Below are 13,084 nucleotides of genomic sequence, written 5' to 3'. Positions count from 1 at the left end.
TAGGGAAGCTGAGATTGGAGAATTGCTGTGAGTTCAAGGCCATCCTGGGAGCTATGGAGTAAGTTCTAGGTCAGCCTGAACTAGAGTGAGACCCTGCTTGAAAACTCCAAAAGAAAAAAAGAAAAAATACTACTGTAGAGTACAAGCTAACAAAATAGTTTGATCAGTTACTACATTCTGAAAAGATAGTATATAAGGAATTCTTACCTAGCCTTATAATGTAATCCCAGCTACTTGGGAGTCTGAGGCAGGAAGATTGCAAGTTCAAGGCCCACCTGGGCAACTTAGCAAGACTACCTCCAAATAAAAGAAGGTAAAAAGAGGGCTGAGAGATGCCTTAGTGGTTAAAGTGCTTGCCTGCAAGGCCAAAGGACCTCAGTACAATTCTCCAGGACCCACGTAAGCCAGATGCAAAAGGGGTTGCATGCACCTGGAGTTTGTTTGCAGTGCCTGGAAGCCCTGGCACACCCATTATTTCTCTCTCCCCCTCTTTCTCTTTCTCTGACTCATTCTCTCAAATAAAATAAAAATTAAAAAGATACTTTTTTTAAAAAAGAAAGTAAAAAGAAAGAATGGGATGTATGTATATCAATGGTAGTACTGACCTATCATTTGTGAGACCCTGGGTTCAATCCCCGGTACTGCCATAGAAATAATTCTGTAGCCCAGAGTTTCATTGTAGACAAATTACATAATTGGTAAAGTTAAGGTATCAAAATGCAAAATGTTGAAAAGAAAGCAATAAACATAACATTAAAAAATACATATATATATATATATGCCATAGCAAATAAAGTTATAGAAAATGTGTACTTTTCATTTAAAAAGATACCTGTCCCCCCCTTTTGTTTGCCAAAAGATGTGATTCAGTAGGTAATTTTTCATCACTAGTTTGCCACCTACTCCCACATGCCTTTGGATCAAATTACTTATAAGGGGAGGAGAGGGAGATAGTGGGCATGCCAGGACCTCTAGCAAATGAAACTCCATATGCAAGCACCACCTTGTGCATCTGGTTTACATGGGTTCTGAGGAATTGAACCTGAATCCTTAGGCTTCTCAGGCAGGTGCCTTAGCTGCTAAAGCCATCTGTCTTTCCAGCCCAAGGTTGATTTTATTTTATTATTATTTTTTTTTTCCCAAGATACTTACTCTAGCCCAGGCTGACCTGGAATTCACTATGTAGTCTCTGGGTAGCCTTGAACTCATGACGATCCTCCTACCTCTGCCTCCCTAGTGCTGGGATCTAAAGGCATGCACTATCATGCCTGGCCTAAGGTTGAAATTTAATGGACTTTTTATAATACTTTTCCAATCTGCAAAATATTCCAGTGAGCAGTACATATTTTCACAAATATTATTATCTTTTTTCCTCAAGGTAGGGTCTCATTTTTACTTTAGGCTGACTTGGAATTCCATAACTCCAGGGTAACCTCAAACGTACAACAGTTGGAATGGAAGGTGCTTTTGTCTTTTAGGTGACTAAAGCCTGAAATCTTCAAAACAGAGTTTCTATGTATGTGCATAGTTGATGCTCAGCTAAATGGATTGTGTATGCATATGAAAATCCTAGGTGTTTGGATTGGGCTGCTTGTTGCAGTGCTTGGGATGAAACTCCAGGTGCATGCTAGGCAAGTGCTCTGTCTACCACTGAGCTCATCTCTCAGCCCCCAAAACACTATTTTTTATACTTTGGGTTTGTTTGTGTTTATTTTGTTGTTGTTGTTGTTGTTGTTGTTGTTGCTTTTGAGGTAGGGTCTCCCTTTCCCCCAGGCTGACTTGGAACTTACTTTGTAGTCTAATGGTGACCTTGAACCAAAAAAAAAAAAAAAAAAAGTCTGTTAAGAGCACACATTCATGGCTTTTTCTCTTCTCACCTTTTGTGTGTGTGTGTGTGTGTGTGTGTGTGTGTGTGTGTGTGTGTGTGTGTGTTTTGTTTTTTGAGGTAGGGTCTCACTCTGGCTCAGGCTGACCTGAAATTCACTATGTAGTCTCAGGGTGGTCTCGAACTCATGGTGATCCTCCTACCTCTGCCTCCCGAGTGCTGGGATTAAAGGCATGTGCCACCACGCCCGGCTTCTTCTCATTTTGATCTTTTACTTGGTTATTACTTGAGGAAAATGTCCTTTTTTTTTCTTTTTTCTTTTTCTTTTTTGGTTTTTCAAGGTAGGGCTTCACTCTAGCTTGGGCTGATGTGGAATTCACTACATAGTCTCAGGATGGCCTAGAATTTACCGTGATCCAACTGCCTCCTGAGTGCTGGGATTAAAGGCGTGCACCACCATGCCGGAGATAATGTCCTCTTTTCATTCAGTTTTCTCACTTAACAGGTATTCACTGAATCCCTTTATACATCTCTTCCCCTGCCCCCTCTTTTTTTGTTTGTTTTTAGACAAAGTCTTACTATGGATCCCAGGCTGACCTGGAATCTATGATCCTCCTACCTTAGCATTCTGAGTGCTGGAATTACAGGTATGCACCACCACCCCTAGTTTCTTCCTTTGAACTGAAAAACTGCTTTGATCATCACTTAGTATAGCAGTTGACTAATACAGAAACTTGTCTATTTTCACGTAAGAGATTCTAAAAGGATGTTCTAAGCTCACTCACTCATGAGCAAGGCCATTCATTGTCTTCTAAAAAAAATCTTCATTATGCAGGCCACACCTGCCTTTCTGTGGACAACCAAGAGTGTGAATGAATTCTTTTTATTATTATTTTTTTTTATTTTGTTTTTCGAGGTAGGGTCTCACTCTGGCCCAGGCTGACCTGGAATTAATTATGTAGTTTCAGGGTGGCCTCAATCTCAAGGTGATCCTCCTACCTCTGCCTCTCAAGTGCTGGGATTAAAGGCATGTGCCTGGCTGTAGATGAATTTTTTATCTTTAAGACCTTGCAAATGGGCTGGAGAGATGACCCAATAGTTAAAGATGCTTGCTTGCAAAGGCTGACAGCCCAGGTTTAGTTCCCTAGTACCCATGTAAAGTCAGATGCATAAAACCAAGCAAATCAGGGCTGGAGAGATGGTTTAGCAGTTAAAGCACTTGCCTGAGAAGCCTACAAATCCAGGTTCAATTCCCCAGATTACACATAAACCAGATGCAGTTGGTGGCACATGCTTCTAAGGTTCTTTAGCAGTGGCTGGAGGCCCTTGCACACCTATATTCATATTCTCTCTCTCTCTCTCCCTCTCTCCTCCTCCTCCTCCCTCTCTCCAATAAATAAAACCTTAAGAAAAAAAGTTTAAAACAAAAGCAAATCATTCAGCTCTAAAATGGACGTCAACAGTGAAAACTCACAGAATTAGTTAAACTTCCGTCTTTGACATAATTCATAAGGAGTTCCTCAAATGCAGTGTCATCCCTTTTTATCCACTTTTGTTAGGGACATTGGAACTGGCTTTCAATTATCTTCACTCAGAGAAGTCATCGTATTTTCTACTTACTTTGTGACTTTGTAAAAATTGATAAAAGCAGTTTATATAATCATCTAGGAGCAGATTGTAAATAGTGAAGCAAGTTGCTGATGATAATACTAGAATATAAGCTCTATATTATAGCAAACTTTGTTCTTTGTTGTGTCACTAGGGAGAAAAAATTGTGCTAGGATCAAGTCCAAGGTTTTGTGTATGCTATGCACACTTACTGAGCTACACGACCTCAGGTGCCCCTAACAAACACTTTGGATTTATTTATTTATTTATTTATTTATTTATTTATTTATTTATTATTTATTTATTATTTATTTATTTATTGGAATAGAGGTAGAAAGAGAGAATGGGCATTCCAGGGCCTCCAGCCACTGCAAATGAACTCCAGATGCATGTACCACCTTGTACATCTGGCTTCCAAGGTCCTTTGGCTTTGCAGGCAAATGCCTTAACTGCTAAGCCTTCTCTCCAGCCCAATACTTTCGTTTTTGTTTTTCGAGATAGGGTTTCACTCTAGCCCAGGCTGACCTGGAATTCACTGTGTAGTCTCAGGCTGGCCTCAAACTCAGGGCAATCCTCCTACCTCTGCCTCCTGAGTGCTGGGATTAAAGATGTGTGCTACCATGCCTGGCTCAACAAATATTTTTGTTCGCTCTTTTATCTTGGCACACACAGATACTCAGTAAGGAAAGGCTGGATGAATACTCCTCATTCATTGTCACATGTCACAAAACTTGCAGAATTCTATCTTGGCAGGGGTGGGAGGTGAGGATAGAGCCAGGTCTCTTGGCATATGCCAGTAGTCCTAAGCACTCAGGAGACTGAGGCAGGAAGATTGTGAATCCAAGGTCAGCCTGAGTTACATGATCCTGTCTCAAAAAAGAGAGGGGGAACAGCATGCTTTAATCCCAGCACTTGGGAAGCAGAGGTAGGAGGGTCACCACAAGTTCAAGACCAATCAGAGACTACATAGTGAATTCCAGGTCATCCTGGGCAAAAGTGTGAGACTCTACCTCAAAAAAAAAAAAAAAAAAAAAAAATCCAGGCATGGTGGCACATGCCTTTAATCCCAGCATTTGGGAGGCACAGGTAGGAGGATCACCGTGAGTTAAGGCTATCCTAAGACTATATAGTTAATTCCATCCAGGTCTGTCTGGACTAGAGTGAAACACTACCTCAGAAAACCAAAAAGAAAGAACTGCCATATGATCCAGCTATACCATTCCTGGGTACATGCCTGAACAATATAAGTCAGCATACAACAGAAGTGCCTGCACATTCATGTTTTATTGCAGTAATAGTCACAATGGCCATAATATGGTACCAAGCTAGATGCCTATAAGCAGACAAATGGATATGGAAATGCAGAGTTTAATTCAGTCATGAAGAAGTGGGAAGGGCTGGGGAGATGGATTAATGGTTAAGGTGCTTGTGGGCAAAGCCAAAGGACCCAGATTCGATTCCCTAGTACCCACATGAAGCCAGATGCCCAAGGTGGCACATGGAGTTCTGGAGTTTGTTTGCAGTGGCTAGAAGCACTAGAAGTGCCCATTCTGTCTATCTGCCTCTGTCTTAACTAAAAGAATAAAATATTAAAAAGAGAAGAGGTGGGAAATGGATGGAACTGGGGATCATTGTGTTAAGTGAAATAAGCCAAACCTGACTTTAAAAGATTTATATAAAAATGGATAAGTGTGTGTGTATACATGCATTTATGTATAAATAAAAGAGGGGGGATAGGTGGGAGAAAGAGGGGATCTCAGAGAGAAGGTGGTGTGAGAATGAGGGTGTTGTCAGAAACTTTTCCCCTGCAGAGACGTGAACACGTGTATTCACCCCAGATCACACTGAGATGACAGATACAAACCAATGAGTTTATTGGGGCCACTTACAGGAGCATGGGTGACTTGAGTGGCTATGTCACCACCAAGTCCCACCACATCATGGATGGTGACCTAATGGAAGCTGTGTCATGAAATCCCATTTTTTTGTTTTGTTTTGTTTTGTCTTTCAAGGTAGGGTCTCACTCTAGCTCAGGCTGACCTGGAATTACCTATGTAGTCTCAGGGTGGCTTCAAACTCTGACAATCCTCCTACCTCTGCCTCCCGAGTACTGGGATGAAAGGCCTGTGCCACCACACCCAGCACTGGAATCCACTTCTAACTAACCCTAACCTTACTCTTCTTGTTTTGGTTTTGGTTTTTCAAGGTAGGGTCTGCTCTAGCTCAGGCTGACCTTGAACTCACAGTGATCCTTCTACCTCTGCCTCTCAAGTACGAGGATTAAAGTTGTGCACCACCATACCTGGCTCTGTTTTCTCTTTACTCTTTCTTGAAAATATATCATAGTTTGTTTGTTTTTAATCAGTGTAGTTATGTGTATCAATTAATTATTTTTTGAAGGTGGAGTCTCACTAGCCCAGGCTGATGTCAAGTTCACTATGTAGTATCAGGGTGGCCTCAAATTCATGGCAGTCCTCCTATCTCTGCCTCCTGAGTGCTGGGATTAAAGCCATGAGCCACCACCCTTGACTTTTAAGTAATTTTTTTATTCTTTTACTAATTCTTTTTTTTTTTATTTTGTTTATTTATTTGAGAGCAATAGACAGAAAGAGAGAGAAAGAATGGGCACTCCAGGGCCTCCAGCCACTGCAAACGAACTCCAGATGCATGAGCCACCTTGTGCATCTGGCTTATGTGGGTCCTGGGGAATCAAACCTAGAACCCAGGTCCTTAGGCTTCACAGGCAAGTGCTTAACCATTAAGCCATCTCTCCAGCCCTTTGTTACTAATTCTAAAAGTAAGTTCAGTGCTTTTTATTTTTTTCAAGGCTTGATTGTTTTTATTTCCTCTGTAATTCTTTTAAATAGAAAGGGGAAAGCTTTTGGCTTCTAGTTAGGCTCCCTAGCATGCAAAACACAATTTCACTTCTGGAAATACCCTTTGACTATCTTCCTTAAGTAAAATTATCATGGCTACTTCTGCTTTTCACTTTACTATAGTTCAGTTCCTTTATGTTCATCTAAGGTCCTCTTCAAAGGATTGCACTGTTTTTTTAATATTTTATTTTTATTTATTTATTTGAGAGAAAAAGAGAATAGCAGAGAGGGAGACAAACAGAGAATGGATGCTCCAGGTCCTCCAGCTGCAGCAGATGAACTCCAGACGCATGCGCCACCTTGTGCAACTGGCTTTCGTGGGTCCTGGGGAATCTAAGATGGGGTCTCTCTCTGAAGTTGCAGCCTGTTTTCAGTCAGCCCCGGTGATTCTTCCATTTCGGCTCACCACAGGCAGGTGTTACAGACATGTATGCCTTTTTAAAAACATGGGTTCTGAGGAGTGAGCTCAGGCAGTTCCAGGCCTTGCAGGCAAGCACCTTAACACTAAGCCACCTCTCCAACCTGGATTGCACTCTTTTTTTAATTGCCTAAATGCAAGGGCCTTCTTGAGGGGATAGCCTTTATCGTTGGAATGTTGTTTTACTAGTCATTTATTAAGTTTCTTGTGCTGTGTGATGGACATGCTTTTCAGAAAAGTTAACACTTGGAACGATGAAGAGATAATACTGATTATTAACTTGGAGTTTTCCTCACATAAAAAGCTTTAAAAGAAAAAAAAAAAGTTTAAAAGACAGGTGGTTTCACCGGTTATCCCAAGCAGAGACAAGTGGATCACTTACAAGTTCAGGGTCAGCCAGATACCATCTGGTGTTTTGGGAGAAGGTCTGAGAAGGAGGGCCAGAGAGCAGATACATTATGAATCAAAGCACTTGATGAATCTACCCCTAATTTGGAGCTGAGCTTTAGCTTTGGAAGCAGGGGGAAAGGAGGAAAGAGGGAGTTGGAAAGCTGCCAGCAAGTGTGCTATTGTGGACTGGCTAGGGAGACCTGCAGATACTAGCAGTTGTCTTGGAGGAGGGGGGCAGGGAAGCAGAGCCTGGGTGAAGTGGGGCAGTGTGCTCAAAGCAGATGTGCCACACCGTAAGGCAGGTGACAGATGTACCACAGGACCCGCAGCATGGTGAGTGAAAGAGGGGCTGCAGGGCAGAGAAGGGGGTGGACAAGAAGAGGTTGAGGGAAGCTTGAGGGGAAGAGGAAGGATATCAGGGCCAGCTATGGGCACACATACCATGAATGGGGTTGAGAGAATAGAGTTGGGGATGAAAGAAAGGAAAAAGGGACTGGCAGGTACCTACCTGGGCAGGGGAAGAGACAGAAATACATGCACCTGGGGCCAGAAAGGAAAGCAAAGAGAATGCAGCTAGTAGCAAAGGAATTTTTTTGGTGGCGGGGGATGGGGGGGAGGTGATGGGGCTTGTCAGTAGGTGGTTGCTAGTGGCAGTGGAGATGAAGAAGCCAAGTGGTCAGGGTCGCTATGGGGAGTGCACTGTGAGGCCCTTATTGGGGAAGAGGATGAAAGCTACCTAACCAGACTGCCCCAAACAGAAAAGGAAGGACTGGGGAGATGGCTCATCAGCTTAGAAGCACCTGCTGCTTAAGCATGAGGGCCTGGAACTGCCTGAGCTCACTCCTCAGAACCCATGTTTTTAAAAAGGCATACATGTCTGTAACACCTGCCTGTGGTGAGCCGAAATGGAAGAATCACCGGGGCTGACTGAAAACAGGCTGCAACTTCAGAGAGAGACCCCATCTTAGGAAAGAACTTGGGGGACCCAGATAAGCAATAGAGCTCTGGCTTCACACATGTGCACACAACACATTATATATACTCTGCACACAGAGAAATGCAAAGAAAGCTATAAACAGTACTATTTTTTGACTTTTTGTTTTTTTGGTGGGGGTTGATGTAGGGTCTCACTTTACCTCAGGCTGACCTGGAATTCACTATGTATTCTCAGTCTAGCCTTGAACTCACAGCATTCCTTCTACCTCAGTCTCCCGAGTCCTGGGATAACAGTTATGAGCCACTACACCCAGCTGTTTAACTTTTTTAATGAAAATGGTTTGTTGCATATTATTTCAGTGGCTTTAAAAAATCTTTTTCCACTAGAGGGCATTCTTTCCCTTGTGACTTTTTGTCCATAACATTTATCCATTTGTTTTCCACACTTGCTAAATAAATATAGAGCTATGAACATGATCAGTTACAACTTTCAGGTGAGAGTTGTAAGATTGACTCTTTCCTATGGGTTTTACAGGTGTCGGTATGCAAATTGGAGTTAAATTCTTATTTCCTCACATTTTTTAAAAATTTTTTTTGTTGTTGTTCATTTTTTATTTATTTATTTGAGAGCGACAGACACAGAGAGAAAGACAGATAGAGGGGGAGAGATAGAATGGGCGCGCCAGGGCTTCCAGCCACTGCAAACGAACTCCAGACGCGTGCGCCCCCTTGTGCATCTGGCTAACGTGGGACCTGGGGAACCGAGCCTCGAACCGGGGTCCTTAGGCTTCACAGGCAAGCGCTTAACCGCTGAGCCATCTCTCCAGCCCATTTCCTCACATTTTTAGCTTACTGGGTGAACTTGATCAGATAAGAATCATACATATCCTGTCATCACCTTATAATGTGGCTGAAGTTAATTGTCATTTTTACAAACCAGTGATTGACTTTTAGGACCCAGTATGACTAAAGTTAGATTATTCAATGACAAATTGCATATTTGATTATTTGGTTAGCTCAGTTTTTTATAATACCTATACACAGAAAAGTTATACATATATAATTAATTAAATGAATAACTGAACTATTTTCCCATACTATGTATCGAACTTCCCTCACACACGTTAAGCCCATGTTCTACCACTGAACCCTAGTCCTAAACATTTTAATGATATTTAGGACTCATTTATCCCAGACTGGCTAGGAAATTGCTTGATAGCACATGATATCAAACATCTGATCCTCTTGCTGTTATCTCCCAAGTGCTGGGATTTTGCAGGTGTGCAGTACCATACCCAGTTTATGCCATGCTTGGGGATATATCGAACAGCCGTTATACATGTTAGGCAAGCAATGTACCAACCCAGCCCATAATTTTTTTGGTTTTTCAAGATAGGGTCTCGATATAGCCCAGGCTGGCCTTGAATTCACTATGTAGTCTCAGGGTAGCCTCAAACCCATGGTGATCCTCCTACCTCTGCTTCCCAAATGCTGAGATTAAAGGCGTGCACCACACCCAGGAAATACAGTGCCTGTAGTTCACACTAAAGGAGAAAGTTTTGTTACTGTGTCATAAAATGTTGTAAATTCTGACATAACATGTAAAAGATACTCTAGATTTTTCATTTTGTTTTTAATTATTTGGGGCTGAAGAGATGGCTTAGCAATTAAGGCATTTTTGCCTGCAAAGCCAAAGAACCCAGGTTCAGTTCTCCAGGACCCACATAAGCCAGATGCACAAGGTGGTGCAAACATCTGGAGTTTGTTTGCAATGGCTGGAGGCCCTGGTGTGCCCATTCTGTCTCTTATTTGTCTCTTTATCTCCCGCCCCCCCATAAATAAATTGGAAAAAAATTATTTATTTGTGAGCAGAGAGAGGTAACGGGGATAGGCGAGGGAGAAAATGGGCACACCAGAGCCTATTGTCTATTGCTACTGTGAACTCACTCCAGATGCAAGTGCCACTTTGTGCACCTGGCTTTATGTAGATACTAGATATTTGAACTTGAGTGGTCAGGCTTTGCCTTAATCACTGAGCCATAGCTCTAGCCCAGGAGTTCAGTGTTGAGTGGGGAATATATAAGACCACATACTAGATAGTATTTGACTCTTACTTTGTCAGACTTACTCATTAAATAGATACATTATTCAATATTCTCAGTGTTATGCTTAAAGTATTCACATGCTTGAAAGCTATTGGCAAATTATGTTGGCTTTTGTTTTTTAATTTTTATTTATTTGTGAGTGGAGAGAGAGAAGGGAGACAGAGAATGGGCACGCCAGGGCCTGTAGCCACTGCAAATGAACTCCAGACACATGTGCCCCTGGTGCATCTGGCTTACATGGGTCCTAGGAATCGAACCTGGGCCCTTTAGCTTTGCAGCCAAATACCTTAACCACAAAGCATCTCTCCAGCCCTTTTGTTTGTTTGTTTGTTTCTGGTTTTGGTTTTTGTTTCAAATTAAATCAGCGTCTTGCTCTGTGACCCAGGTTGAGCTCAGACTTTCCTTCTGCTTCAGCCTCTTTACTGCTGGGATTACAAGAGTGTGTCATATATCTGAAAATCTTTCTTTCTTTTTGCATAAATATTATCCTTTTAAATGAAGCTTTCATTGTGTACACTAATGGTCTAAATTTTTTGTTCATAGCCCTTACACCTTCTAATATGCTCTAAACTTTTTTTTTTTTTCTTTGGTTTTTCGAGGTAGGGTCTCACTCTGGCTCAAGCTGACCTGGAATTCACTATGTAGTCTCAGGGTGGCCTCGAACTCACGGTGATCCTCCTACCTCTGCCTCCCGAGTGCTGGGATTAAAGGCGTGCGCCACCACGCCCAGCTCTAAACTTTTTTTGTATCCTGATCTTCGTTCACTAAAATGTTAGCTCCACCAAGTACAACACTCAAGAGGCTAAGGCAGAAGGAGCATGAGTTCAAGGCTACCCTGGGCTACCTATTACGCTACTGTCTCAAGACCAAAACAATGGAGAATTAGCATTTAAACACTTGGATCCATTTCTAACATGAACTCTGACTGTGCTGTTGCTCTTTGTTCTCAGTGTGTATATTGGATTTTATTCCTCTTAGATGTTTGGTGGGAATCATAACTTAAGACCACATTAAACTAAATTGTTGGCCCAGGTTTTTGAAATCTTTTAGTAAAAATTGGACTATGAGCCTGTAGGAGGACCTTTCTGGAATTTGTGTTTTTTCCCACCCTGCTCTCCAGCCAAGGTTGGGGCACTGCCCTAGGAGTTTTGTAATTTCCTGGAAGGTGTTCCAGCTCATCCCTACATTGTAGGTAGGTATCCTGGGTCTCAGGATGACAAGACAGTCATGTTAGATTTCCCACCCATTGACAGTCTTTGGTCTGCTTCCTGTGCTTTGTCCCACAGTGCTGTGGAAATCTTGATTTCAGATTTGTACCTGCTTTGACAAATACCTTTGCACTAAAGGCCACAACACTTTCAGTGCTTTCGGGTACCAGTTCCTCTTCCCTCTTCCCAGCCTATCAAGGTGTTTTTTACAAGGGCTTTTACATTTCTTGAAACGTTTGAATTTTGATGGTTTGGTTTTTTTGTTGTTGTTGTTTTTTTTTTCTTTGTTTAGGTTTTTTGGTGGTAGTCCCACTGTGCTGTATAATGTGCTATGTGAACCAGACTGGCCTGGAACTTGCTACAGTCTTCCTGCCACTGCCTCCTTAGTGTTGCTGTCATGCCCAGCATGAAGTTATTTTCATTTCACCAGACTGAGAATGAATCCACCATACTGTTTGGAAATTCCCATAGCATTTCACTGTGCTATTGCCTTTTAGAAAGACTATATAACATTAAAAATGAATCCATAAGCTGGTCGTGGTGCCTCACGCCTTTAATCCCAGCACTTGGGAAACAGAGGAAGGAAGATCATTGTGAGGTCAGGGCCAGCCTGAGACTGCGCAGTGAATTCTAGGCCAGTGTAGGCTAGAACAAGACCCTACTGCGAAAAATAAACAAAGATGAACCCTTAAACATTTATAAAGAAATGGAGAGTGGACTTTTAGAGCTGCTAATTAAAGATATTTCTTTTTTTGTAGGTGTCAGCTGTGATGCATGTTTAAAAGGCAACTTTCGAGGTCGCAGATACAAGTGTTTAATTTGCTACGATTACGATCTTTGTGCATCTTGTTATGAAAGTGGGGCAACTACAACAAGGCATACAACTGACCACCCAATGCAGTGCATATTAACAAGGGTAGATTTTGGTAAGTATGTAATGAAACCTTTAATGAGCTATCACTTAGAATTTTGTATATGTGTGAAAATGTAAAGGCATAACATTCTAAAATTATCCTCAGTAGTTAAAGCCCAAATTCATTAAAATAAAAAGCTAGCCCATGTTCATTAAAAATAAAATGATCTTTACTAAATATTTCTTCATTATAGTTTATAAAACCTTTCTGAAAAGTCAACAGTTGGTAATGGATGAAATAGCAGGAAAAAAGTGGTGAAATCAGGCTAACAGTTCTTACTAACAGTACACACAAGTGCTAGATAAAGTACATCTCAATTTTTTTGTTTGTTTTTCAAGATAGGGTCTCCGTTCTAGCCCAGGCTGGCCTGGAATTCACTTGGTAGTCTGAGAGTGGCCTTGAACTCATAGCCATCCTCCTACCTCTGCCTCTCAAGTGCTGGGTTTAAAGGTGTGCACCACCACGCCCGGTAACATCTCAGTTTTTAATAGAGTCCATTGTCAGACTGTAAGAAGAGCTGTGTTTTGTGCTATAATTCTTTTAAGTAGCCAACACACTTGTTACTATCTTCCTCATTGTCTTCCTTTCTGATGGATGTGAAGTACTTTTTTATTTATATATCTTCCCCCATGGTTACTGATCTGAGCATTTTATATTTATTAGCCAATTGTATACTTTCATTGAAGAAATGTCTCTTCAAAACTTTCTCTCAAATTTTATATATACAATAACACTTGTGTGAAGGTGATAGACAACCTTGAGGTGTGTCTGCATTCCCTTCTTTGACACAGGGTCTCTTGCTGT

At 41.6% G+C, this 13,084-nt stretch overlaps 1 protein-coding gene across 4 annotated transcripts in view; it reads left to right on the top strand.

Moving 5' to 3' along the window:
- Nucleotides 1–13,084, top strand: part of Kcmf1 (potassium channel modulatory factor 1) — a 93,369-nt gene that overhangs the window by 53,803 nt on the left and 26,482 nt on the right. For all 4 annotated transcript variants that reach the window (XM_045153189.1, XM_045153186.1, XM_045153190.1 and 1 more), the window contains exon 2: nt 12,125–12,292. Coding sequence is in view for 1 of the 4 variants with exons in the window: in XM_045153186.1 (XP_045009121.1) it covers nt 12,125–12,292 (168 nt within the window). In the remaining 3 variants the exon portion in view is untranslated. The remainder of the gene's footprint in view (nt 1–12,124; nt 12,293–13,084) is intronic.

Source organism: Jaculus jaculus, chromosome 6 (assembly GCF_020740685.1).
Source record: "Jaculus jaculus isolate mJacJac1 chromosome 6, mJacJac1.mat.Y.cur, whole genome shotgun sequence".
Taxonomy (NCBI): domain Eukaryota; kingdom Metazoa; phylum Chordata; class Mammalia; order Rodentia; family Dipodidae; genus Jaculus; species Jaculus jaculus.
This window is presented reverse-complemented; position numbering and strand designations above follow the sequence as displayed.